General features: G+C 46.9%; 1 protein-coding gene across 1 annotated transcript in view; it reads right to left on the reverse strand.

Annotated features, from left to right (window-relative positions):
* LOC308597363 (E3 ubiquitin-protein ligase NEDD4-like) overlaps positions 1–16,012 on the reverse strand; it is a 121,924-nt gene extending 105,912 nt beyond the window's left edge. The window contains exon 1 of the mRNA XM_081213285.1: positions 15,488–16,012. Within this exon, the coding sequence (XP_081069411.1) occupies positions 15,488–15,535 (48 nt within the window). The 5' untranslated portion in view covers positions 15,536–16,012. The remainder of the gene's footprint in view (positions 1–15,487) is intronic.
* Between the last annotated feature and the right edge of the window lie 7,462 nt (positions 16,013–23,474).

Below are 23,474 nucleotides of genomic sequence, written 5' to 3' on the forward strand. Positions count from 1 at the left end.
ACAACAATGGATTTTAAGTTTAAAAGTGTGATAGGCATATAAACACATAAAAACTTTAAGATAGACTACCTTAGAGAAATGACCCAGAGTCGCCTGTGGATCCGAGTTTGGGAATTTTCGTAACAAACTAGATTGAATCGGGGGATGGTCTGCGCCTACAGATCTGTGTGCAGAATCTGGTGACAATCCAGGTCATCTTGTGGTCTTTGCCTAACAGGAGAAGAGCGAATTTTTGCTTTACTGGGAGGTCAGCAAGCCTCACCAGCAGGGGGTCAATGGTTTCTCTACGTGCCTCATCGTAAAAGCGACATCTAAAAAATATGTGTTCAGGGCTTCCTATATCCCCCAATGGACAGGCGCAAATTCTCTGGTCATATTGTTGTTGTTTAGTCATTTAGTCGTGTCTGACTCTTCGTCACCCCCTGGACCAGAGCACGCCAGGCACTCCTGTCTTCCACTGCCTCCCACAGTTTGGTCAAACTCATGCTGGTGGCTTCGAGAACACTGTCCAACCATCTCATCCTCTGTTGTCCCTTCTTCTTGTGCCCTCAATTCTTCCCAACATCAGGGTCTTTTCCAGGGAGTCTTCTCTTCTCATGAGGTGGCCAAAGTACTGGAGCCTCAGCTTCAGGCTCTGTCCTTCCAGTGAGCACTCAGGGCTGATTTCCTTCAGAATGGATAGATTTGATCTTATTGCAGTCCATGGGACTCTCAAGAGTCTCCTCCAGCACCAGAATTCAAAGGCATCAATTCTTTGGCGATCAGCCTTCTTTATGGTCCAGCTCTCACTTCCATACATCGCTACTGGGAAAACCATAGCTTTAACTATACAGATCTCTGGTCATATGGGACTTTTTAAAAGGAGACTTCCAAGACCGGCTAGGGCAGAGCCAAGCTTCTGGCAATTGTAAAAGCCCTTCTATCCAGTCACTGTTTCCTTCATATCTTTTGCACTCTTGAGAGTGACAATGGGGGTGGGGTAGGGAAAAGGCAGGCGGTGTTTCTCCAGGATAGCTTGGTGATTGCAAGCATAATCTAGTCCAGTGGTTTCAACATTTCCCCCCATGGAGCACTTGATAACTGCTAAGGGTCTTGGCATACTACTTAATGATTTCTCTGCCTACTGCACAAACTGTAAAGCACTGTGCTAGATGCTGAACGTTTTTTTTTTTTAAAAACTGAACCAAGATTAAATATCTTACTTCTAGCGTGCCATTACTTCCCTGCTCATCCTCTCTACCTCTTTCCGTTACACCTCCATCCCCAATAGCTTCTCGCTTCTTACCTGCTCACAGACGGCTCAAGTCCTCCTGGCTGCAGAGGTGAGCTTTGTCAGCTCATTTCCCAAAGCAAACATGCTGGCGAAGCAGCACGTAGCAGAACTGAACCCCAAATCCCGTTCACCTGCTGACAGAGACAGGTGGGAGTGGTTTGGGGGAAATGGCCTTGCATGCTATGTTGAATCCCCTGACAAGCCAAGATTGACCCGCGGGCTGAAGGTTGCCCATCTCTGCCCAGTGTTAGAAACTCAGATATATAAGCACTTTAAATCTAGGTAATGGCTACCACAACAGAATGTCTATTCGCCATGGGGTTGGACGAGATGACCTTCCAATGTGGCTATACTTCTACAATTCTATGATCTCAACTACATTGCTTGACTGTGGCTTCCTCTTACAACAATTCACTTGTCCCATTATGCAAGAAGGTGAAACACACACAGTAGAAATGGAATTAACTATGGACTAAGGCAGAGGTTTTTAAACTGTGGTCGCCAACCTACCACCCAGAAATCTCCACGTAGTAGCAACTGCACTTGCGGCAATAGCAAAACGCGCCTGGCGCCTGGCTAATTTCTAACACTGTGATCCCGCCGTATTTTTTTATGGCTGTGGTAGGCAGGAGGTTCTGGCATGAACTTCCTTGCGCACTTCATGGAGAATATATGCATCCCATCCACTTTTGACTGCTAACAAACCTGTGCAGGCCATAGATGTTCCCATGAAGAGCTAGGGTTCCTATTTGCTCAACTCTTGGTACCCGATAACCTTGAATCAGGCCCAGTTACTAACAGGGAGCCACTGTAGAGATTAGTTTAGTGGAGCCATATGGAATCCCCCTTCACCATTGCAGACAGTAACTGGGCCTTCTGCACCAGCTGTAGCTTCTGAATAGTCTTCAATGGCAGCTCCATGTAGAGCACAATGCAGTAATTTATCCAGGAGGTTATCAGCACATGGGTAAGCTGAGGACGAGGTGTCCCAGTCCAGGAATGGCCACAGGTCATGAACTAGCTAGAGTTGGGCATAGACACTCATATCAACCTGTCTTTCTTTACTCAAGGTGCAAGAATAGGCAGCAACTGATGCAAAAGGTCATTATCCTGGTGCAATGTCTGTCCTCCTGGCAATGTTATGCTAGCAAGTCGCAACACCCAGACTGCCAGAGCAACTCAAGAGAAGGCATCAGCTTCACTGCTGGTGAAGGAAGCCACACCACGAGAAGCGGTGAACAAGTTAAAAATTAGGAGCGCGAAGAGACAGCAGCATTTGCTGTCGCAGGTTGGGCTTCCCATGTTGTCCCATCCACCCTACATCCTGCAGTAAAGTGAACTTGCAGGGCTGCAATAAAAATTAGCTTCAATCATAAGAGAGCAGTTGTTAGCGTACACTTCCTCTTGCAAAAATAAAATAAAAGTGACCTCACTTTCCCTCCCCTCTAATGCAGTATCTGGCAAGCACAGGCAATGTTGGGGTAACATAGCCAAGAAAAATAGTTGTGCTCTCTCATTTCTATCTCTCTCCTTCCAGACACCCCTCCTTTTTTTTAAAGAGCTGCTATAATAATAATAATAATAATAATAATAATAATAATAATAATAATAATAATAATAATAATTTATTATTTATACCCCGCCCATCTGGCTGAGTTTCCCCAGCCACTCTGGGCGGCTTCCAACCAAACATTAAAAACAATACAGTGTCAGACATTAAAAACTTCCCTAAATGGGGCCGTCTTCAGTTGTCTTTTAAAAGTCAGATAGTTGTTTATTCCTTTGAGATCTGATGGGAGGGCATTCCACAGGGTGGGCGCCACTACCGAGAAGGCCCTCTGTCTGGTTCCCTGTAACCTCACTTCTTGCAGTGAGTGAACCGCCAGAAGGCCCTCGGCGGTGGACCTCAGCGTCCGGGCAGGATGATGGGGGTGGAGACGCTCCTTCAGGTATACAGGACCGAGGCCATTTAGGGCTCTAAAGGTCGGCACCAACACTTTGAATTGTGCTCGGAAACGTACTGGGAGCCAATGAAGATCTTTCAGGACCGGTGTTATATGGTCTTGGCCCAACTCCCAGTCACTGGTCTAGCTGCTGCATTCTGCAGTTTTTAGGGACGCCAACCTAGCAGTTCGAAAGCATGCCAGTGAAAGCAGATAAATAGGTACCACTCCAGCGGGAAGGTAAATGGCGTTTCCGTGCGCTGCTCTGGTTTCGGTGTTCCGTTGCGCCAGAAGCTGCTTAGTCATGCTGGCCACATGATCCGGAAAAACTTTCTGTGGACAAACGCCAGCTCCCTCAGCCTGTGAGGTGAGATGAGCACTGCAACCCCAGAGTCGTCTGCAACCGGACTTAACTGTCAGGCGTCCTTTACCTTGAACTATCATTTTGGAGAGAGAAATGTTAACCCAGACCTCCATGGGCTGGAGGTCAAGAAAGCAGCACCTGAAATGTTCCTCTGCATGTTACTGCTGATCTCACTGTGGAGGGCACCGCAAAAAAAGAGAGGCCACAGCAGAATGGAGCCCTTTTTTGAAGGTGATTTGTTCCAGGTGAGGTTTTTGTCCATCTAGCCCTGGATTAACTCTTTCAACAAGCACCATCCATTTAAAGCACATCCAACACACGACTTCCCCCAACAATTCCTGGGAGCTATAGTTCCCCCCGAACAGAGATAAATTTCCCAGCACTCTTAACAGACCACAGTACCCAGAATTCTTCGGTGGAAGTCCTGTGTGTTGGAAGCACTTTATTTGTATCGTGTGGATCTGCTATTGCACTCCCAGGATCCTCGGGTACAGCATTTCCACATCACCTGCTGTCCAAATCTCTGTTTGACAGCACCGCCATGGCATGGTTCCCAGAAGGCAACGAACCCCACAGAGCGGCCTCTGGAGGGCTGCCATTGCCAGACGAATGTGACGCTGCCAATGAAATGAAGGCTGAATAGGGACTGTGGTGGGAATTACTGAGGAGCAAGCCTTTTTACTGCTCTACTGCTGTCCTAACTGGCACTGTAAAAATCTCCACAATTGTTAGCCTTCCATTATTATTATTAGTAGTAGTAGTAGTAGTAGTAGTATTTTTTTTTATAAAAGATATTTATTAGAATTTTACAAACAATAAAAAGTTACAGAATTAAGGATAAAAAATAGAACAGAATAACAATAATAAAAGAAAAAGAGATACAAAAATACAAAGACAAAATACATAAAACGTAAAAAGAAAGTTAAGAAAAAAAGAATCAATATTTTCATGTCTTATATTTCAGTTACTTGTTTCCTGACCTCCTCACACACCCCTTTTTCGTATTCCAGTTCAAATATTTAATTCAGCAAATCCTTACCCTCTATCATTTATCTTTACTTAATATCTTAACCTATTTATAACTATATATTTCCAACAATTGTCAATCCGTATTTACATATTCTTACTAATCTTTTTACCAATACCGCTTATTTTCAATCCAACATCCCTTTAACATTCATTAATTTTACAGTATTTCTGCAAATAGTCTTTAAATTTCTTCCAGTCTTCTTCCACCACTTCTTCTCCCTGATCTCGGATTCTGCCGGTCATTTCTGCCAGTTCCATGTAGTCCATTGTAGTAGTAGTAGTATTTATACCCCACTCATCTGGCTGTGTTTCCCCAGCCACTCTGGGCAGCTTAAAGTACATATAAAACATGTCCCTGGGCGATATGATCTTTGAAGAGTACAAAACCCACACAAGGATGCCTGCCAATCTGCTTGTGAAAATTATCAGAGATCGCAAAGAAATGAATATACGATAACAACAAGAAGAGAAAGTAATAAAGGACTATCTGGATTGAACTGGATAGAACTGTCTAATTAAAGCAGTAATATAAGTGATGTTTGGACTCGTTCAGAGTTTCGGAGCTTGATGTATGGGCACCCCCAACAAAATTTAAAATTTGGCTGTATAATTTGGAACTAATGTGATTTGGATAATGTGATGTGATTGGCCTGTTAATAAAAATTATTTAAAAAAAAATAAAAATAAAGTACATATAAAACATAACGAAACATCAAACGTTAAAAACGTCCCTAAAGGCCTTCAGATGCCTTCTAAAAGTCTGAGAGTTATCCATTTCCTTGATATCTGCTGGGAGGGCGTTCCACAGGGCAGGCGCCACCACCTAGAAGGCCCTCTACCCTCTACCCTATAACCTCACTTCTCGCAGTGAAGGAACCGCCAGAAGACCCTAGGAATAGCCCACCTGCTCATAAATATATTTCTATTTTGTGATCAATATTCCATATTATAAGAACTGCCCTGCCTGGTCTCACCGGAAGGCTGTTCTTATGACAAGGGACAGAGAACTGTTTACCAGCCTGATGCACAAACATCTCATCCCATTCCTTTTAGGGGAGGACTATAACCTGAGTAGGGACACGGGTGGCGCTGTGGGTTAAACCACAGAGCCTAGGACTTGCTGATCAGAAGGTCGGCGGTTCGAATCCCCGCGATGGGATGAGCACCCGTTGCTCGGCCCCAGCTCCTACCAACCTAGCAGTTTGAAAGCACGTCAAAGTGCAAGTAGATAAATAGGTACTGCTCCGGCGGGAAGGTAAACTGTGTTTCCGTGCGCTGCTCTGGTTCGCCAGAAGAGGCTTAGTCATGCTGGCCACATGACCCGGAAGCTGTACGCTGGCTCCCTCGGCCAATAAAGTGAGATGAGCGCCGCAACCCTAGAGTCGGCCACGACTGGACCTAGTGGTCAGGGGTCCCTTTACCTTTTTATAAGCTGAGTGACAGAGGATGTGTCACCTTTACTACATAGGTGGCTAACATGCTGCCTTCCAGATGTTGTAGGATTTCAACTCCCATCACGCCCTGCCAATTTGACCAAGGATGATGGGATTGTAATCCAACAACATCTGGAGGACCACATGCTCCCCTCTGTCATGCCCATCTCCTAAAAGTACTTGAGCAAGCCATCACATCTTCGGCTAGAAAGAGCCCTGGCAGAACAGAAGCAAGGAATTCAACGCAGGAAAGCCTCTCTCAACCTCTTCTACTTCAGAATACAATGGAAAGCTGGCTAAATGAACAGCTAGAGCAACAGCAGAAGGATTCGGCTAATTCAGAGTCAATAAATCGAAGAGGCATGCTCGTTTATCATCAGATTACAGGACACCCACTGGATTTTGCTTCAGACAATCCAAGGTGGAATTAAGACGTTGCATGAGCAAAAACACAGGGCCATTGCCTAAAAACCAGCCATGTGTCAAAAGACATTATAGGGGCAAATACAATTTACAGCACATCTTATTACTAAGGATGCAGAGCAGGCTGGGGCAGGACGTAGGGGAAGCTGCACTAGAGTCTAGACCAGGGGTCGGCAACCTAAGGCCCAAAGGCCACAAGAGACCCATGGGGTCTGTTTAACCGGCCCATGGACCCCCGCTGCCTGCTTGGGGCCCCCCACCGCTTGCTTGTTCGGCTCCTGTGCGCAGAGCAGAGCAAGGACCAGCTTCCGTGATGCTGGCCGGCTTCCCATTGGCTGCAGGAAGCTGCGCATGCCTCCTCCATGCCGGGAAGAGCGCCGGAAATAGTGTTTTTGTGCACTCCAGCACACAGCGGTGTCTGCAGGACCGTGAACCAGCCCGAGCCACAAAAACTTTGCCGACCCCTGGTCTAGACATAATGCAGGAAGGCAAAGAGATGCTGTTTTGCAAGTCGGTGCCTATTTTCTTGTGACATTTTCTCGTGCCTTCAGAAGTAACCAGGATCGCACATGCAACGAACCTCTTCGCAAAACACGCACTGATAGATTTCCTCCCGTCTCCATCGCAGTTCCGCAAATGCTTTCCCCCCTCTGCCTCATGCATAAAAAATATTTTGCATTTTTTGAATTAAAAAAAAAAATCATCTTATTCTGGGAGTTATGAACTAAGCAGCCCTCTGCATTCCACCCACACAAACACACATTGTTCAATCCGGTTAGAACAAAATGGCGCAGCTGCTGCTTGATTGCAATGAACATTCACCCCATTCACTGAAATATGCATCGTGAATGCTTCAGTCGCTGAGGTTTACCCTCTCGGGGTCTCCATCTTGCCTACTTTTGTGCTGGCGCGACAAGAGAATTATTAGAAGATTAGCTCATAGCTAGCAAGACGAGGAGCATCAGTGCTCAGTACCTATTGGTCACATTTGCGCTCTGCCTTTCCTATAAGGCAGGGGTAGCCCTTCAGATCTTGCTGGACTACAGCTCCCATGATCCTCCAGCCCTCATCTGCCCCAGCCAGCATCACCAGTGGTCTGGGATGATGGGAGTTGTAGTCCAGCAACACCTGCAGGGCCATGGGTTCCTCATACCTGGTGCAAGCTGACTCGCTATAAGACAGCTTCCTATGGCCCTAGCAAGGCTCTGAAGCAGCTTGGGCTGTGAGTGACAGGCTCAAGGTTGGCCAGTGAGCTCCCTGTAAAGCAGAGAGCTGAACCAAGCCAAAGCTCTGCACACTACATCACCCAGCTCACACCATATTGTTTTATGTCACTGGAGGGAGCAGAACCCTAGCATTGTTCTCCCTTGGGAGAGTGGTTTGTTGTTGTTTTAAGTACAGTCATACCTTGGATCCCGAACGCCCTGAGAGTCGAACGTTTTGGCTCCTGAACGCCGCAAACCCGGAAGTGAGTGTTCCAGTTTGCGAACCTTTTTTGGAACCCGAACGTCTGATGTGGCTTCCGATTGGCTGCAGGAGCTTCCTGCAGCCAATCGGAAGCTGCGCCTTGGTTTCCGAACGCTTTGGAAGTCGAACCGACTTCCAGAATGGAATCCATTCAACTTCCGAGGTACCCCCTAGAACACACTCAAAGAGAAATTTAATCAACAACCACAACATTTCCTACCATCTCTACATTTCTCAGAAGCAGTGGGCAAGCTGTCCTTCAAGACGTTGGCCCACAGTTACTGATCTTCAAATTGTGGAACCCCAGTAAGAGCCCCAGGGTTTTCCGCAACAGTTTGAAAGCCACTAATTAATTTTTATTTTTTAAGTTGACAAAGTAATGGTTATTAGCAATCATCACCACCAACCAAACCCTCCCCTCCCTGTAAATTATCTCCCCAGAAAAGCAGTCAACTCCACTCCCGATTTATACTCCAGACAGACTTTCTGGTTAATGTTTTTCCATTTGCAGTTTTCACCCTTGTTCCTAAAAGCGATAAATTCCCAGGAGGAAATTCTGCTGTAGAAGATTCAGAGTCTTAATTGCCTTCAAGGTGCCACAAGACTCTTGGCTGTGTCTCCCAAGGGCAGCCAACACCTCTCTTGTACTGACTTACTCCAAGCAAAGGGCTGATAAGACATGTTTCCTTTTGCGCTGAGCATGAATTTGACTTCTGGCAAACATCCCTGAATATAAATACATCCTATTCTCTCACCAAAAAAGCCCAAAAACATACTGGGGGAAGGGAGGGAGACACAGAGAAGCCTGCATTCCATCATAACAAGCATATAAACCACCTTTGGTGCAACCAATTGTCTCTGAGCTCACAATAAAAGGCTCTGTTTATACCAGCAGCATTCAAAGTGTGTCCTCTGGAAGCCTAGTCGCCATTCCTAAGCAAGAAGATCAGCCATGCAGATGAAGGTTCTCAACAGAAATCTCTCTCTCTCTCTCTCTCTCTCTCTCTCTCTCTCTCTCTCTCTCTCACACACACACACACACACACACACACACCCTGCAGTACACAATTACAAAAGACACATTCTAGGTGTGCTCTCTCGGCTTGCAGACAGCAACAGCAAAGTCCATGAGGTATGCAACATATGCACCAACCACTGCCCTAGAATGCTATCCCAAATTCTGGACTGCATAGGGATTCAGAAGATGATGTGCAAGGGACAAAATCAATGTAAACAGAGCTGCCTGAACGCAAGGGAGCCTGAAGCCACCAATTTACATAGCCAGTTATCATGGGAGACGAACCCCCAATTCAGACATCCATTTCATTCCGTTAGCATTCCATTCAGGCGTAATGCCAAAGCACGACTGCACTTCAGGTAATTTTGAGGAGATCAGTAAGTGTTTCTGACTTCTGTCGGCTTAACGAAAATGAAAAGCCTCCCCACCCAAAACAAAAATAGGCTAATGAAAATATTAAAAAGAAGGAGAAGGTTTGTTATGTGAAAGGATCTGTGTGAAAGCTCCAGCACAATACATTTTGGGGGGGTGGGGAGGCAACTTTTTCCTGAGCCACGATTCTGCGCATGGATTCAGTCAATGGAACTCTGGTTCTAGTGGAAACTAAACAGATCCCTCCAAGCCTCAGGTCTCCCAACCCTGGTTCTATATAGCAGGTTTTACCAACCTGATGTACACCAGAAGTTTTGGACCACAACTCCCATCAGCCTCAGCCACCACACACATACCCTATATACCGACTAACTCACTCCCGGCATATACGCTTCTGCAAGGCTGATACGGGGTTGGTCCAGGCTTTCCTGACAGCTTCAGAATTCCAACCTCTGATGTACCCACTAATGATATAAAACCCCACAGAAATTCTGAAGGTTGTACCCAGTGGCGTAGCGCGGGTTGTCAGCACCCGGGGCAAGGCAAGTAATTTGTGCCCCCTAACCCGTGGATTTGCGCCCCCTAATCCTAACCCCCAGATGTTGTGCCCGGTGCGGCCGCCCCCCCCTGCACCCCCCACGCTACGCCACTGGTTGTACCTGAGTCCCAGTCCCTTACATAAGGATTACAGTCACCAAAACAGAACATCTAGTTGCCATTTGGGGTCCAGATGGCTCGAGAGTCGTATTTTTTTAATACGGCTTTTCAGGTCCTGAAATTCATTTCGATTGCGCAGATAAAGCACAACAGATAGAATTCCACAGGATGCGTTGCTAGTATGCGAAAAAGTGTCAAGAAAATGTTCCTACCACCTGGCAAACTTTGAATGCTGGCGACTGGTATTCAGAAGAAATACCAGCCTCTGCCTAATGGCTAGTAGCCTTATCTCCCATGAATTTGTACAATCTTCCTTTATTTATTTTTTTAATAAATTTTTATTGGTTTTACAACATTTTTAAGAAAACAAACAAACACAAAAAAAGACAAACATACAAAATAGTTTCAAAGATATTTTCATAAACCTCTTTTCTTAGACTTCCCCATACCCCCCTCTCTGCATCCCAATGTCCATATTTGAACTAGCAACTCCCAATTGTTACTTTCTAATCTCTGTCATCTTAGTCCTCTTTTATTGTCTAACCTTGTATCCCTGTACCCTATTGCTTCTGGCAACCACAACATTTTAACATTCATTCAGTTTATAGTAGTCCTTAAGATAGCTTTTAAATTTTTTCCATTCTTCTTCCACCGTCTCTTTGCGTTGGTCACGGATTCTGCCTGTCATCTCAGCCAGTGTCATATAGTCCATCACTTTCATCTGCCATTCTTCCAGAGTAGGTAAATCTTGTGTCTTCCAATACTTTGCGATGAGTATTCTTGCTGCTGTTGTGGCATACATAAAGAAATTTCTATCTTTCTTTGTCACCAATTGGCCGACAATGCCCAAGAGAAAGGCCTCTGGTTTTTTAGGAAAAGTACATTTAAGTACCTTTTTCATTTCATTATAGATCATTTCCCAGAAGGCCTTTATCTTCGGGCATGTCCACCAAAGGTGATAGAAAGTACCTTCAGTCTCTTTACACTTCCAACATTTATTATCGGGCAAATGATAGATTTTTGCCAGTTTGACTGGGGTCATGTACCACCTGTAAACCATTTTCATAATGTTTTCCTTTAAGGCATTACATGCCGTAAATTTGATACCGGTGTTCCATAACCATTCCCAGTCATCTGACATAATGTTGTGTCCAACATCCTGCGCCCACTTAATCATAGCAGATTTAACTGTTTCATCCTGTGTGTTCCATTTCAACAGCAAGTTATACATTCTAGATAAATTCTTAGTATTGGGTTCTAACAATTCGGTCTCTAGTTTTGATTTCTCCACCTGGAAACCGATTTTCCTATCCTGTTTAAAAAATTCCATTATTTGGCGATATTGAAACCAATTTTCTACTTTGTGCTTCAATTTCTCCTGACTTTGTAGTTTAAACTTGTCTCCATCCTGTTCTAAGATTTCCCAATACTTCGGCCATCCGACCTCCATATTGAGTTTCTTCACTGCTTTAGCCTCCACTGGTGATGTACAATCTTCCTTTAAAGCCATCTAAGTTAGCAACCCCAAGGAACGCGGGTGGCGCTGTGGGTAAAACCTCAGCGCCTAGGACTTGCCGATCGTCAGGTCGGCGGTTCGAATACCCGCGGCGGGGTGCGCTCCCGTTGCTCGGCCCCAGCGCCTGCCAACCTAGCAGTTCGAAAGCACCCCCGGGTGCAAGTAGCTAAATAGGGACCGCTTACTAGCGGGAAGGTAAACGGTGTTTCCGTGTGCTGCGCTGGCTCGCCAGATGCAGCTTGTCACGCTGGCCACGTGACCCGGAAGTGTCTGCGGGCAGCGCTGGCTCCCGGCCTCTTAAGTGAGATGGGCGCACAACCCTAGAGTCGAACACGACTGGTCTGTACGGGCAGGGGTACCTTTACCTTTACTTAAGTTGGCAACCCCAGGGAGGCAGATTTGGCTTGGGGTCTTCCAGCTGCCGACCTCCATCTAAAAAGGCATCCAGTGTCTCTAATGCCAGCAATTGTTTAGGACAGGCTTCCTCTTCAGAACCACTGAGTCTTAAACTAGACTCTGATCTTGCACAAAAGGTCCATGTACAATTTAATAGCTTGAACTTTTATCTGCTGTGATTTTTACTGCCTTGGCCATTATGGCTAATAATATAACACCAGGGAATTTGGATGCGGAATTGCGTTGGCATTATCTGCAGAGCAGCAACACCCAAAAGGCTCCTGCAAGATTATACGTTAGCAGAAGCAATCTTTGCCCTCCAGATTGGGCACATAAAAAGCTGATTAGATAACTTTTTTTTAAGGACCAAGGACTGAGTGCCAAGCACCAACTATTGGAATTTTATATATGCAACAAAATATGCTTGATCAGGCTCAATTTCATATCTCTCTATGCACATGAAACTGAGAAAACATTATGCCCAGCTAAATCTGCAACCACCAGACTTTAAGAACCACTATCAACCTGCCTGCACTTTGAGGCCACCATCCAAATCCCTACGCACACGTCTACCTGCAAAAACACTAAGAGCCAGATTGGCATAGTATTTGGAGCATCAGACTAGGACCTGCGAGATCAGGGTTCGAATCCCCATTGATTACAATGGGACACCATCCCAGTGTCTTTTCTATCCTGTATCTACATTCTTCATGTGCCTCCTCCATGAGAGGTCTTGCGGATAGCAACACAAGAACGGGCCTTTTCTGTGGTGGCTCTCCGTTTGTGGAATGCTCTCCCCAGGGAGGTTTGGCTGGCACCGTCATTACATATCTTTAGGCACCAGGAGAAAATGTTCCTCAAGACCCTGAGCCCTGTCTTGGCTGGGGAGGGCGGGGTATAAATAAAAATTTATTATTATTATTACAATGGTGCCTCGCAAGACGAAAAGAATCCATTCTGTGATTCTCTTCGTCTAGCGGTTTTTTCGTCTTGCGAAGCAAGCCCATTGGCGGATTAGCGCTATTAGCGGCTTTTAGCGGCTTATCTGCTGATCGGATCAGCTGATAAGCGGCTTAGCGGCTTAGAAAAAGGGGAGGGAAAGGGGGGGAAAACCAGCAGGAACTCGCAAGACATTGTCGTCTTGCGAAGCAAGCCCATAGGAAATTCGTTTTGCGAAGCACCTCCAAAACGGAAAACTCTTTCGTCTAGCGAGTTTTCCGTCTTGCGAGGCACCACTGTATTATTATTCGACTAGCTGTTTGGCTGATTAACTTTCTATGGCATTTTAAATGTATTGGGGTTGCTGGTTTGTTTTGTTTTGTTTTATGTATTTTGTGTTTCCATTTTCTATTTTTATGTTGTGAGCTGGCCTGGCATCTTCTGCTAAGGGGCACTATACAAATTTAATTAATAATTATAGTAATAATAATGCATTCCCATGTGTCTTCCTCACAAAAACCACCCCAACACCCAAGAAGTAACTGTTCCTATTAATTTTGTTGCTGTGTTAGTTTCACAGTTCTGAGAAGGCAGAGTTGTCACCCAACCCTCTCGCCCTACTGGATTTACGTTTCAGCAAACAAACAGCAGCTTACAAATCTCCTCCCAGGATCCTATGGTCCCTTCCAACCTAAGGGTGTGTAAACATACCTCCACTATCAGCTTTTTAGAATCATAGGATCGTAGCGTTTGAAGGGACCCTGTGGGTCATCTAGTCCAACCCCCTGCAATGCAGGGATCTTTTGCCCAACATGGGGCTTGAACTCGCAGCCCCTGATATTCAGAGCCTCATGCTCTAGCAAATGAGCTATCCCAGCTTGGCCTGATCATCCCCCCCCCCCAAATACACCCACGCTTTCCTACCGCACATCTGGAAATGCACATTGCCTGGGAGACAGATGTGCAGATGTGAGCAGCTTCTGCCTTCACCTACACAGACTGGAAAGGGAGCAACAAGAAGAGGTGGGAAAAGAAGTAAGCAAAGCAAGCACAATATAGCTCCCTATTGATTGGTAAGGGGGAGGAGCAAGGAAATCAGCGCCAAGTCTTCTGCATGTACACACACACACAGAAGCACTCCTGTTTCCTTGGCTCATGATTCTTGCCTGCCATTCCTCTGTTCTCAGTCTCTGTTCCAGCCCCGAATTCACTCCCTCCATGGCATGCCACTCACTGGTGTGGTGATTTTATAAGCTTGCATTGGGTGCCCACTGCCACCAGGCAAAGCCCCTTTCCTAGATCTACCCCACAATATCTCAATGGTGGTTTTTTTGTTTTAAAGCAAAAGCATAAACAGTACACTAATGGAAGGACAGAATCATTTATCCCTCCATTTGATCATCTCCCATGTGCGCACGGGCATCCAAATCCACACAACCATCGCAAAACACGGGTTGTGGCACATCTGGGTGGCAACACTTGCTTCGCCAACCAAAAGGCGCTCTGTCAATGCCCATGTCAACAACACCTGCTGCGGAAGACTAAATGGGTCGACCGGGAAGCATTTCTGTGCAATTGCTGGTACAAGCCGTTCTTCCTGGGAAAGCCCATATATTAGTTCACATGCACACACACACACATGCCCATCGTTTCTTTCATATGATTCATTAAGTACACCAGCTTCCTTAGAGGAACAGAGTTCCTGGAAAAGAGGAGATTTAAACTATGTGGAGCATTTCTCTCTCCTATTTGCACACGTGCTATAGGAAGCACACAGCCTTCCAAGCCCTCCAGGCTCATCTCAAGAGAAACAATGGAAAAGATGCTACTCCTCTCCCACCTCGCGATTCACCTACCTGTGCAGTCATAAAGAGGCCGCTCACCTGGCTCGCCACCCGCCCCTTTCCTTCCCAGCTTTCACTCCAAAGCCCCTGGCTTTGTTAGGAAGCAGAACCTGTTATTGACAAAGGACCGTGCAGCAAGCCCCGTTCTAAGTCTGCATTTCGCGTTTTATTTTATTTATTTATTTGCATTTTTGATTTGGGGAGGCCGGCTTCATCCAGAGTGGGGGGCGGGGAGTGCAGAGCTCGTCGGAGGGAAACCCCCACGGGACCCCCTGTCCCTCCCCCCACCCCTGGCTTTGCATTTCCACACCGAAGGAACGGGAGCTCAAAGACTTTCGCTCCCAGCAGCTTTGTTGGCAAGATACCACCCTGATCCCCCAATCGAGATGATGCGATAACAAGCTTTCGTTCAAGTCCCAATCTCTCTTTGCAGAAAGGGAAACACGCATTTCTCTTTCTTTCTCTCTCTCTCCCCCCCGCAACGTCGTCTACCGTGCCCATGCAATGCTTTTTTTTGCAAGGCAACCTCAGCCACAGAAAAGCCCCCTTCCTCTCCTGCCCCCCACCCTGGTTTCCTCCCCCTCTTCTCCCCACCCAATTTGCAAAAATAAAGAGAGAGAAAGGGCGGGGGTGGGGGGAAGGGACGACTTCCCTGTTTTGCAAACCGGAATGCAAAGCGGGCAGGGACAAAAGAGTGCTGGGGAGACGCTCCAAAACACGACACGCACATCACACACACACACACACACACCCCGGAAACACGCGTGCATCGCTCAGCCCCGCTCTCTCTCTCTCTGCCGGCGCCCGGCTTACCTCTTCTTCAGAAAGTCCATAGACCGGCTCCACCAACCCAGTCGCCATGGGTCCGGAGGGCTGCGGAGGAAGGGGCCCCTCGGGCAGCGAGGCGAAAGCCGGCCAAGGAAAGGAAAGCAGCGGCGGACGGGTGTCCCTGCAAGGCAAGCGATGCACCGCCAAGCACGACAAGAGCAGAAGCAGCCTCGGAGCTTTCTCCCTTCCAGCAAGAGTCAGGCGGCCAGATCCAGGTGGGGCGGGGGCTGGGGAAAGTGCGGCTTTTCTTTTCCCGGCCACCCACAAGAGAGCGAAGGAGGACGTGGGAGCGCGGGGTGCAAATATGCAGCCGTTTCTCCTCTTCCACCCGAGCTGCGGGAGTGGTGGGAGGAAGCGACGGAACCACCGGGGACTCGAACCCGCGACCTGAAGGTTCCCCTCCTTCCTGCTTCTGCGCCCGGGCTTGGAACGGTTCTATTGCAGCCGCTGGCGAGCCGCGCGCAATCAAGAGCGGGGGAAAAAACCCTTTCCTTGAGCTCCGGAGCTAAGAGAAAGCAGGGGGCGGAGCTCCCAAGCAAGTCGCGGAGGGGGGCGGGCAGAGAGCCCCGCTCGGGCCAATCGAAAGCGCTATCAATAATGAGAGGCGGAGCTTGGAGGAACCAGTGGGGTAGGTTGCCTCGTTTCCCACCCCCAACTACTGTACATACAGCTCTCGCTTTTGGATTTCTTCTGTTTTTCCTTTCTGAAGAGTTTGGACTCGCGAAGGTTCAAAGGAAGGAAAAGGTGGCCAGGGATTTAATGCAAAGCTTTGGGCTGCGGGGGAGGGGAAGGTGCGGGGTTTGCAGATCGGAAGGCGCGTGGGATACATTTCCAAATTTTGCACTTTTGGTAAGATTGTTGCCCGGATACTCTCTCTCTCTCTCTCTCTCTCTATATATATATATATAATTTTTAGATTAGATTTTACACAATGAGAACAAAAACCACAAAGCAGAATGATACACAAAAACAGAAAGAAAAGAAAGAAAAATACATCAATGAACGAAAAAAGGAGGGAAAAGAACAATAAACAATAACAACAAACTTAATTATTTACAAATGCAACCTTTTAAACATCTTGGTTGACTTCCTCTAGTTCCTCCCTTCTGAGTTTCCTTGTAGTTGAAGGTAACAGCTTTCCCGTATCATTATTAAACTAAAACAATTTCCAATTATAGCCCATCTTATTCACATTTCTTAATATTCTAAACCCCATTTATTTCATTATAACTTAGTTTAATCCTAGGCCTATTTGTTCCCGGATACAATATAAATGTGCATCTGAGAAACATGGTTAGGCTCCCCTCCTGTAAACGGGGGTCGTGCGGGCGTTTTGCTTTGTTCTTAAGTAGAAGCAGCAATTGCTCCGTTTCATTTTTTTTATTGTTGCGCGTCCTTTATTTACACGAGCACACGGTTTCTCATTCCAACACACGCGCGCGCGCCCTCGGTACACATACGGCGCACGTTCGCCTTCCCGAGGCGGACTCCAGAGGAGAAGGCGCCTCCCAATGGCCACGGTGAGCAATTGCAAGCTCTAGCTCCGGAAAGGTGAAATTCTCTCATTTTTTCTAAAGGAAAATTAATGCAAAACCAGATAGGTGTAATCATGATTGTAAAAGCAAGTAGTTTGGGCTGATCTAGGAGGGCTGATCTCTTTTGTTTTTAAGCTTTGGGCTCTGTGGGGCTTTGTTTACACGGCATCTTTATCAGGTCGGCAAATCTCTTCGGTTCGGTTTAAAATACCTTGTTCCTCCTGCGCTCCAATGTTTGAGTTAGAAACAAAGTAGGATGGTGTTTGAACGACAAACAAGTTCCGCTGCTGTGTGTTTGCTTTTCAGTCTGTTAAAACACTTTTATTCACAATATTCATTGGGCCAACAAAACCTTTATTTTGGACACACGCTCGCATTGCGGTGTACACTGCAAACACCTTCACTGATCACTAACTTTCAGGAACCTCATTGTCATGCTTTTGTTTGAGGTTGACTGCGCTGAGATTATACGTGGGAAGAAGGAGGGAGCACAATGACATTTATTTCTTTTTTTGCGGGGAAACTGGATTCCAAAAGCACTAGAGAGCAAAACCGGTGATTCATCCCTATTATAGAAAGCAATTTCCTCACCTTTTCTAAAAACCAGGGATGGGAAGCTTCTGTGTCCCTAGGGACCACTCTGTTCTCCAAACAGGAATGGAACAGAAGGGTGTTGCAAACCCATCCCCCTTTCTAGGTATCTTTGTCTGTCTTGAGAGACAATGCAGTGAACCTCCAGGGGTGGTGTCAAACCACTGGAATCACAGCTCCTGCTGTGGCTGCAGAGTAACCCATAACTGCTGCCTCCCACATTGTTTTTGCTGCATTTGCAGGACCAAAGTGACCACTCTGGGGCACAAGCCTAGGCAGTGTGTGTGGAGGTCCTGGGATGCCCAGACAACAAGAACCCCCTCTCGGCCTCACTGATGTGCTCCAAAGGAAAGCAGAGCAATACATTCGGCACCTGCAGGAGTTGACACAAGGCACCATCCAACCTGTTGCCTTTGTCCATGGAGTTTGGGAAAATTGGGAAAGGAGTACGACAAGGCTGTATATTGTCTCCCTGCTTATTTAACTTACATGCAGAATTCATCATGCGGAAGGCTGGGCTGGATGAATCCCAGGCCAGAATTAAGATTGCCAGAAGAAATATCAACAACCTCAGATATGCAGATGACACAAGCTTGATGGCAGAAAGTGAGGAGGCATTAAAGAACCTTTTAATGAGGGTGAAAGAGGAGAGCGCAAAATATGGTCTGAAGCTCAACATCAGAAAAACTAAGATTGTGGCCACTGGTCCCATCACCTCCTGGCAAATAGAAGGGGAAGAAATGGAGGCAGTGAGAGACTTTACAGTGGTGCCTCGCAAGACGAAATTAATTCGTTCCGCGAGTCTCTTTGTCTTGCGGTTTTTTCGTCTTGCGAAGCACGGCTATTAGCGGCTATTAGCGGCTTTAAGAAAAAGGAAACAAACTCGCAAGAACTCGCAAGACGTTTCGTCTTGCGAAGCAAGCCCATAGGGAAATTCGTCTTGCAGAACGACTCAAAAAACGGAAAACTCTTTCGTCTTGCGCGTTTTTCGTCTTGCGGGTTTTTCGTCTTGCGAGGTACCACTGTACTTTCTTAGGCTCCATGATCACTGCAGATGGTAACAGCAGTCACGAAATTAAAAGACGCCTGCTTCTTGGGAGAAAAGCAATGACAAACCTAGACAGCATCTTAAAAAGCAGAGACATCACCTTCCCAACAAAGGTCCGTATAGTTAAAGCTATGGTTTTCCCAGTAGTGATGTATGGAAGTAAAAGCTGGACCATCAAGAAGGCTGATCACCGAAGAATGGATGCTTTTGAATTATGGTGCTGGTGGAGACTCTTGAGAGTCCCACGGACTGCAAGAAGATCAAACCTCTCCATTCTTAAGGAAATCAGCCCTGAGTGCTCACTGGAAGGACAGATCCTGAAGCTGAGACTCCAATACTTTGGCCACCTCATGAGAAGAGAAGACTCCCTTGAAAAGACCCTGATGTTGGGGAAGATTGAGGGCACAAGGAGAAGGGGACGACAGAGGACGAGATAGTTGGACAGTGTTCTCGAAGCTACCAGCATGAGTTTGACCAAACTGCGGGAGGCAGTGGAAGACAGGAGTGCCTGGTGTGCTCTGGTCCATGGGGTCACGAAGAGTCAGACACGACTAAACGACTAAACAACAACCATCCAACCACCTTAAGGACTGCACTCCAGATATGTGTAGGGTTTACTCTTTAACCTATTCTTCTCCCAAAGATTGGTGAGCATTTGCCTTGCTGTTAGATAACTTGCGGTCTTCAGCGAGCCTCAGGTCGGTGATGCACTAGGTATGGAGGACCTGCAGTTGGAGTCAAAGTCCCACCAGACCTAGAGAACATGGCCAATGACCAGGGATGATGGAAGCTGAGTGGCTGCAGGTTGCCTATCCCAGACATAACATGAGAAGAGCTTTACTGAATAACACCCCCTTTCCCACAGCATCCAGCACATTGACTCTGAAATACGCAAGCAGAGAGCAAGAGCCATCATCTTCCCCCTAATGAATTTGCATTTCTATTTATAACTGCCATGGGTTAACACTGCAATCCTACACCTGCTAAGCCTCACTGAACACAATGGAACTTACTTCTGAGTAGACATGCTAAATATTGTGCTTTGAGCTGGCAGCTAAACCTGCCCTTTGTCAACTTGTCTAATCTCTTTTTAAAGCTATTTAAAATAGCCCTAAAGCCTATAAGTTCATTGTGCTTTGTTTCAACAAATGCTTCCTTTTAACTGACTTGTTGACACTGGTTTCTAGTATTATGAATGAGTGTAAGAGAGAGAGTTTATTTTTCTTCACACTGCATATTTTTTGTATATCTATTTCACGTCCCCACTTAGGCTACACTCCTATTATGCACTTACCTGAGAGTAAAGCCCCATTTAATACAGTGGGATTTAACTTCCAAGTAAACATGCCCAAGATAAGAACATAAGAAGAGCCTGTTGGATCAGGCCAATGGCCTGAATAGTCCGGCATCCTATTCTTAAAGTGGCCAGCAAGATGACTATAGGAAACCCTCAAGCACAGGAGCATTTTCCCCTCCTGCAGTTCCCAGCAATGGTCCTCAGAAGTTACTGCCTGCCACCGAAAGGCATACTTTTCTTCTCCCTTCCTCAGTCTCTTCCCCAGCTAAGGTTTATGTAATCCAGGTGAAAGGGACATGGGTGGCACTGTGGTCTAGTCCAGTGTTTCCCAACCTTTTTGGGGCAAAGGCACACTTGTTTGATGAAAAAAATCTCGAGGCACACCACCATTACAGCCCCGTGACGTCAGCACGCAGCGTCACGCCGGGAGGGACGCACGAAAGTGTAAGTTTCAATTTTTTCCCCTCCCCCTTGCCGGGGAACCTCCAAGCTTTGGGGGTGGGGGGGGAGGAGGCAGCAAAGCGAGGCAGGAAGGAGAGCGCGGCTTGGCTGGGTGAGCTTTGGCAGGGGCAGGGAATGAGAACCGCGAGGCGGGCGCTGCGGATGGAGGCGCTGCCCGCCGAGCTCGCAGGCAGCCAGGCAGGCAGACGGCAAGAGCCCCGCGCTGGGCGGCCTCTCCTCGCCGTCGCCGCCCCGCCTCTCGCCGCCCGACTCGCCCGCCTCCCTCCAGGCAACATCTCGCGGCACACCAGGCAACATCTCGCGGCACACTAGTGTGCCGCGGAACAGTGGTTGGGAAACACTGGTCTAAACCACTGAGCCTCTTGGGCTAGCTGATCAGAAGGTTGGCAGTTTGAATCCCCCGACGGGGTGAGCTCCTGTTGCTCTGTCCTAGCTCCTGCCAAGCTAGCAGTTTGAAAGCACACCAGTGCAAGCAGATAAATAGGTACCACTGTGGTGGGAAGGTAAATAATGTTTCTGTGCACTCTGGTTTCCATCACGGTGTCCCATTGCACCAGAAGCGGTTTAGTCATGCTGGCCAAGTGTCCCAGAAAGCTGTCTGTGGACAAACACTGGCTCCCTCGGCCTGAAGGCGAGATGACTGGACTTACTAACCATGCAGGGGTCTTTTACCTATGTAATCCAGGTAAGACAAAAGGAACAGACTTCAGTATGAGGCAGATATTCTCGGTGTGTTTCAGTGGCATAGCAACCTCCACCGGAGCCTGGGACAGAGCTTTTTTAAAGAGATCACCCAAAGTTGTTGAGCTTTGGTTAGGAGAGCCACCAAAATTGTGTCACTGTGCAGCTCCAGTGCCACCCTTCAACCTCCTAGCCCCAGCCCCTGCCTTCCTACACTACTGGTGTGTTCACATTCCTGCCTTAGAGTGCAGTGAAGCTGTTTTCCCCAGTGTGTTTTCCAGCCTTCCCCCCTCCAGCTGCTCACATCAGCATGACTTCCTTAGTGTCAGATTTGGTTCTGTTTCTGTTCACACCGGGGGTGTTGGCAGGATGGTGCCACAATTTAAGGAGGATACAGAAAAGCTGGAATGTGTGCAGAGGAGGGCGACCAAGATGAAACCAAGCGTTATGAGCAATGGTTGAGTGAGCTGAGTATGTTTAGCCTGGCAAAGAAAACACTGAGAGGAGATAGGATAGCTGAGAATGGAGCAGGCTTGTTTTCTCCTGCTCTAGAGTCTAGGACCTGAACCATCATCATCATCATCATCAACCTTTTATTCGACCGTCAGTCAGAAAAAAGTACAATTGTCAATACACAGTTAAAACATCCAAGAAGATTTTTGAGCTTAGCCAACACTAAAATGGGCTAAACAGATAGCCCCATATCAATACAATCAATTAAAGTCTTGCGGCGCTTAAAAGCTAAAAAAAGAAATTTGGCCACCAAGGAAGGTATAGCTCTAGTGACATTATTCAGCAAGTGTAAAACCTGGTTTTCTCTGGGTAGGGAGCTAAATTGACATAGAAGTGGGTCTATAAAATTTTGTCTAAGCTCTGCATAAGAAGGGCAAGTCAAGAGAATGTGTTCGGTGGACTCAACCACACCCATGGCACAATGACAGGTTCTCTGGGCGTATGGTACTCCCCTGTACCTTCCCCACAATATCGCAGAGTCAAGGACATTTAATCTAGCCGCTGTAAGAAGCCTGCGGTATTCCACATAGTGGATTTCTGCAAGGTAGGGGGCTGGTATGGTCCGATAGATCTGGTCCCCTAGGAACATCCCTGGTTTTACCTGGGCTATGTCCTCTTGTCTAGCAATGTCACTCAGTCTCCGGGAGATCACAGCTCTAGCTTGATTGTACGACATAGACTCAAAGTAAAGGTGAGACAATCCGCAGGATTGAACCTCATTAGTGACCTCCCTTTCCCACGATGATTGGAAATCGTCCCTCAATATCAAGGGGGCAATACCCACTGGTTTAAAACAAAGCTTGAGCCATAGCCAGAGCTTCGTCTTCAAGGCCACATACCGTAGAGCTTGCCAGCCGACCTCTAATCTCATAACTGCACCCGCTACCGAGGGGGGAATCCTAAGGATGGCTCTAAGGAATCGCGTTTGGATAGAATCCAGTTTCAAAAAGTCCCTACGGGAGCCTAAAGAGATGCCCACCAAAAGAAGGGGGAGGACTTTCATTTGAAAGAGTCTCAAAGCTATCATCACTGATTGAGCCTGATTCTTAGCATATAGAGATCTAATCTGGATGGCTGCTTTAGATGCATTAGTTGTTATATAGTCTCTATGGGCCAGAAAAGACCTATTTGACCGTATTACTTGTCCCAGATATTTAAAGCAGTTAACCTGCTCTAGGGGGATCCCGTTCATCGACCATCGATAGAGTCTCGGTCGGGCAGAGAAGACCATGATCTTGGTCTTAGCATAGTTGGGTTGGAGCTCATGCTGATCACAGTATTCATGTAGAGCTTGCAACATTCTCCTCAGTCCAATAGGGGATCTAGCAAGAAGTGCGGCGTCATCCGCATACAGAAGAACATTCAGAGATCGGCCTGCTAGTTTGGGGGGGGTGGAAAGCATCATTGGCCATGTGAGTCACCAGTGAGTTAATGTAAAAGTTAAACAATGCTGGGGCCAATAAACAACCCTGTCTTACCCCTCTAGTGGTGGTAACGGGGTTGGAGACTAGGCCTTTATTGTCTAGCCTGATTCTCAGAAAGGTGTTTGTATGGAGGCTGATAATCAGATGAAGGAGACGACGATCGATATTTGTTGCAGCCAGTTTTGTCCATAGCTGCTTTCTAGAGATTCGATCAAATGCCTGCTTAAGGTCAATAAAAGCCACATGAAGAACCTTTGGGGCTTTGCCGGCATACTTTTCCGCCAGGTGATTCAAGGTTAATATTTGGTCTGTAGTAGATCTTCCAGGGCGAAAACCCGCCTGTTCATCGGCAATGATATTGTCGTCCTCCATCCATTTCGATAGTTTGTTTAGTAGGTACCCCGAGTAAATCTTCCCAATG

This window comes from Podarcis bocagei, assembly GCF_964188305.1.
Source record: "Podarcis bocagei genome assembly, chromosome: 11".
NCBI classification, from domain to species: Eukaryota; Metazoa; Chordata; class Lepidosauria; order Squamata; family Lacertidae; genus Podarcis; species Podarcis bocagei.